Here is a 5,347-nt window from a genome sequence, read left to right as displayed (position 1 = left end):
GTCGTCCTTAGTCATGTGTAGCCTGTCACAATATGTCTAGAAAACTGCACCATTTGTAATTTGTTTTTTACAATTTTTCTGATGCTGTTTGCATAACACCTAAGACCCAACATTTATGTTCATGGCAGACTGCGATCAGTGTGCCATTTACCAGTGTGTATGCATTTTAAATCAGTTTGTACACCTAGCTATCTGACATGTTAACCCATAGCATAAGGCAACATTGATAATTTTGCAATACTTTTTGAATAGATCAATATACATTTTTACTCGCACCTTACATATGAAATATTCAACTTTATGTTTACAAATTGCCAGGGTAGGAAATGCATAGTGTATAAGCTTTGCATCTAAAATTTTAAACCAATATCTTTTGTACTTTAGTAGTTATGTCAAATTACATGTAGCAACAAAGCTGTCCTCTGTCATTCTTTCAACGTAAACAATGATGACTCGCTTGCCTGACCAGCTGCGAGTGAACAAAGCGTTGACGTTATGTCGCGAAGAATGTGGCTATTTATGTAGGACAACGTGGCTTCGCATTGCCCAGTCTAGTATAGTTAATAGGTCTATGATCCCAGTCTATAAGACTTGGAATTTTGCCAAGCTACGCAGGTGGTATTATATAGCATGAGTGCAGTTCAATAATGAACATGTGGGTTCATAAAAATCACTTCTGGTTGAGTAGAGAGGAGAAAATGAATCAAGTTTTAATATAAAATTGTATTTAATTATAAATCTTAAACAAGAACTATAAGTGATTTCAATTAAACAAAGAGGAAGGAATCAGCCCTGAGGATCGTGAAGTTGGTCTCCTGTCTCGTCTGTATCAGTGGGAGTACGCAGATAAATATCTAGTCTGTTAAGTCTCTCCATGATGGCAGCCATGTCTAAAAACAGACGCTTATCAGAGTCTAATAAAATCATTAATAGATTTCTTCTCTATCTATTAGCTCTGTACAATCTCACAAGTACCAAGTGTAAACCATCTATCAGACTAAGGCTAGGTTTTTAAAAGATGGTTTGGAAAAGCCAAAACTGTAGTCTAATCTGTTGAGCCAGGCAATGCAATTTAGCCTGTGGTTCACCTGTTTGTCGCTACCAATTTTGATTGATTTGCTCAATTGAACATTAACTAATATAATTAATTGATGACCAGCCAAAAGCATTGATGAACCAATGCTCCTGATTGGCCAATTCTAAAACAACAATATAATCAAGGCTCATGTACTGGTACTGTTACATCTTACAATAATAAGCAATAAGCAAATGTAACATTACAATTAGACAGCTTTATTAGCAACTGAACTGGAGTTATCACTAGCCACCTCAACACAGAACAAGTCAGCTGACCAGCTGGTAAGTAAGACAAAAGATAGGGGGGCTGACTCATCCTGAGCTATTTATAGAGCACTAGCTGCACATGTCTGGGCAGGAACTAGACTGAACGCTAGTGATAGTGCATACATATCAGGTACTACATACAAAGGAGGTGTAAAGATGGCATCCATATTTAATGACCAGAAGTCCAGTTCTACTTAAGTTAAAAACTCACCTGACATCTTGCGATTACCCACATCCCGCAGGGCTAAAATCTGCAACTGCGACTCTGCTAGCTCCTCCTTTAGTTTGGTCAATTCTAGAACAACAATATAATCAGGGCTCATATTCTGATATTACAAGTTGATGAATTGTTTTGTCAGCGGCAGCATCAGCTACAAAATAAAACTAATCTTATTCTATGCTCACCTTTTGTTTTGTGTCTGTCTGCTTCCTCAAGAGCAGCAATTTTCTTGTCAGTGGCGGCAGCATGTGCTACAAATAGGTACAAAATAAAACTTCAATAAGCACCAACAAGTAAAAATAAATACTTTAATTCAATCAACAGACCATCTTAAAAATAGGGAGTCTTCCACCTCATTCCATGTTGGGAATAGAGTCGAAGAACAGAAAAATTAATGTAACAAAATTAACACAGTGATTGTGATGATGCATCTGAAAAAAGATTGCTTTCATCAGGAAACAAACTTTCAACTTTCAGCTGTGTAGGCACACAGTACCACCAGCACTAAGTGACTGCCTTGCCACATTCAGGAGTAATTCAGTAGAAGGTCATTACAGTTTACTGCACAGGGCTTTTATGGTACTCATACTATTAATTACAGCTATTGTAGATTTTCTCACAACGTAGCATTAGAATCTGTCAAATGTTAAAAAATGTTAAAATATAGCCTTAGAGTCAGTCTACTGCTAAGAGTCTATGGTAAAAGTTACTAGTGAAGGTAAATCAAATAGTGTTGCTGCTAGGAGTAAATATTCTAATAGTTCCGACTGAATGATATACTTATCTTGTGTAAGGCTATAACCAGATATGCAGCCTCAGTGAGAAACAATAGACCGAGAATCTGCATTTAAACTGTTTAATATGAGAATTTTTAGTAAGAATATTTTGCCACTGATGATGATAATAATGGCGCCTAAGAACTACCAAAAATTGATGTTTGTCTCTATGGCTTGAAAAAAGTGATATCCTACAGCGATAAAAACCGTCTTAATTGCCGTCGGGCAAATAACTTTTCGAATAAATGATGTTGAGGTCGAGTTATCTAAAGCAATTTATCATTGCGTGGGAACGAACCAAACAACTCCGTGCGAGTTAACCTTGTATTTGAGAAGAAATCTTACAGTTATTTGAGGGCGCGTTATCTGAGTCTGACTCTACTTAACCACAGAAAGTTCCTAAAAAGCTGGGGCGGCTCAGCAGGCCAGCCGTCCCAGGAAATAAGGGCCTGACTAGGAGTAAATGTTCGATAAGTTCCTACAAGATATTGTACTTATCTTCTCTGAGCCTACAACCAGGTGTACAACTTCACTGAGTAATAATATACTGAAAACTTGCATTTAAACTGTTGAAAATTTTAAATAAAACTACATCATTTTTGTGCTTTCTCAAACATTGTGATTCTATCTTTAGCAAAAGCAAAAGTTGTTCTATAGGAAAAATATACTACTATATTTCTAGTAAATAGCTCATGTTTCTATTTAAAACTGTAATGGGTAGTAAGAAAATTCATGAATCAGGAGAGTTCAGCTAAGTGCTGACTAATAGCTGCCACAAGGTGTTGAGCTGCTAACATCACTTTAATCCTATCAGTTTTGAATAAGGAATTAAAATACTCAGACTATCATTATCCAAGAGAGAGCAGAGGTGATGAGTGATTAGCAAGAGTGTTGGCTGAAGAGAAGAGGCTGAACTGACAGCATTTAACACAGGGCCAGAGCTGAACCGCTTCTACAGCCCACTGCAGTCTCTATGCAAGAAAAATGTAGATGGAATTCCCCAGCGCATGTTTATAAAGATACATTGGGGGCAACTTGGAGAGTTATGCAATAGAGTAGTACAAGTGAGTAGCTGGTATCACACTGTATAATAATACTACCTGCTAATACTGGCTGCTGCCAGCTCTTAAGCAGCTCTACTGACTCTTTCTTTCCCTCAGACTCTGCATCCTCCAGAGGAGTTCTACTGTTCATGTTCATTCTATTGACGAGAACAGAGACTTTATCAGGAGGGATGGAGGTCAGCATAGACTGTAGAACTGTTGTGTGTCCCATGTAGGCTGCCTTGTACAGTGCTGTGTTTAGGCTGCTATCCTGTATGCTGAGCAGGGAGACTCATTGCCTGCCTGACAGGCTGATCAGTAGAGTCTCTACTATCTCTGTATATCCTCTACCCACAGCCACTGTTAGAGCTGTCCAACCCAGTTCGTCCTTATCAGCTAGCAGCTTATACTTCTTACCAGAGGACACAGTATGAAGCAACAGCTCTACTAACTCTCTATCTCCCTTCTCCACAGCCCTGTGCAGAGCTGTATGTCCATCCTTAGTCTTCTCAAACAGCAACTCATCTGCTATTCCTCTCAATGGACTGAGTAACAGATGAGCTATTTCAGGGTGGTCTCGGGAGATAGCCAATACCAGAGCTGTATACGACTTACTGCCTCTGATTGTTCTTATAAGCTGAAATAGCCAATCAGGAGGGGTGGTTGTTAGAGCAGCCTTAAGATAGGTAATGTCGGGAGCTCCATTAGCTCTAATGTATTCCCTAATCCACTGCTCCATTGTCTCCTGTAAAATACTCCACACAGTACATTTTGATAGAGAAAAATGAAGAGAAATTGTGACTCACCTGCTGACTTTGGGTGAGCTGATGACTTATATAGCTGCCAACCATAAAAAGGTTGCTGCAGGTGCACCCTGGATATTCAGTATACTAAAAGAAGACTATGAATATTATATTCAGAGCTGAGAAATTAAGCATCAACTGTCCTAATATTTGCTCTCTCATGTGTTACGCTAAAGAAAAGAAACTCGACGAAATTTTAATAAAGACAAAGCAGGAAGCTGCAATAAAATTGGTCCAGTCTGCTACTTTGAACACTAAATTCCTATAATACTGGTGACTATATACAATCAATCAGCGACCTGCAGCTGATTCCAATCATAACAAAGGCAAGAGAAGCAGCTGAAAACTCTAGTTTCAGAGCTTCTCATTCTACAGACAGTCCTCAACCTACGAAAGAGTTACGTTCTAGACGATTGTTCGTACGGTGAATTTGTCCGTAAGTTGCTCCAGTGCTATATTTTGTATTATAATTTATGTTTAAGGCCTACATAAGTATGTTGAAGGTTTATATAAGTATGTTTAAGGCTTGTATAAGTAACTTGTAGTGGTTTGTACTAAAATAAATCTGATAAAATAGAGAGAATACTGTGGTGGATGCCAGGCCATGACACTGCATTTCTGAATTATTGTATATGTTGTCCTTTTTTATTATATCGTTGTTTTAGTTGTTATGGTATCACTTATCGTTGTTGTCTTTTTTTGTATGTGTTGTCCTTTTATAATATCGTTGTTTCACTTGTTATGCTTTAGTTATATCTGATATCCCATCACAACACTATCACTTATCGTAACTTATATTGTTGTCATACCAACGCGCTAGCTGTCCTATTTTTCATCTTGTTAGCCGGTGTTCTTACCTTTTGCCGTTAGCCGGAACGGTTGATATTATCTTGTATAAAAGAGGGCGCTCATTTAGTTGAGCAAAGCAGATCGCTGTACGCTCCTCGGCTAGTAAAATTTCTTTCGTTAATAAAAAGCTGAATGAAAATACACACAATCTCTTTTCGTTATTTATTAGTCTAGATCGTGCCAAGTAAAGGCCTGCAAATTCCTTTACAACACGTACAGTAAAAATAAAAAAGTTATTTGCGCACTGGAGATACGTTCACGCACTTATGCACTGCAATGAACTGGGCAGAGGAACGTGGATGCTGGGTGGTG

At 38.2% G+C, this 5,347-nt stretch overlaps 1 protein-coding gene across 1 annotated transcript; it reads right to left on the bottom strand.

Annotated features, from left to right (window-relative positions):
* Nucleotides 1-703: 703 nt before the first annotated feature.
* On the bottom strand, nt 704-4,114 carry LOC137398748 (uncharacterized). Its single transcript, XM_068084934.1, has 4 exons — nt 3,441-4,114; nt 1,750-1,815; nt 1,556-1,639; nt 704-890 (listed from the first exon to the last, which is right to left on the bottom strand). Exons 1-4 carry the CDS (start codon nt 3,613-3,615, stop codon nt 787-789), a joined length of 429 nt encoding a protein of 142 aa, XP_067941035.1. The 5' UTR covers nt 3,616-4,114; the 3' UTR covers nt 704-786.
* Between the last annotated feature and the right edge of the window lie 1,233 nt (nt 4,115-5,347).

This window comes from Watersipora subatra, chromosome 6 (genome assembly GCF_963576615.1).
Source record: "Watersipora subatra chromosome 6, tzWatSuba1.1, whole genome shotgun sequence".
Lineage (NCBI taxonomy): Eukaryota > Metazoa > Bryozoa > Gymnolaemata > Cheilostomatida > Watersiporidae > Watersipora > Watersipora subatra.
This window is presented reverse-complemented; position numbering and strand designations above follow the sequence as displayed.

Coding starts and splice junctions, on each gene's coding strand:
- LOC137398748 (XM_068084934.1), bottom strand. CDS start 3,615: ATGGGACACACAACAGTTCTACAGTCTATGCTGACCTCCATCCCTCCT. Junction 1,816..3,440: donor GCAGCAGCCAGTATTAGCAG/GTAGTATTATTA, acceptor ACCTATTTGTAG/CACATGCTGCCGCCACTGAC. Junction 891..1,555: donor GGGTAATCGCAAGATGTCAG/GTGAGTTTTTAA, acceptor GTCTGTTTTTAG/ACATGGCTGCCATCATGGAG.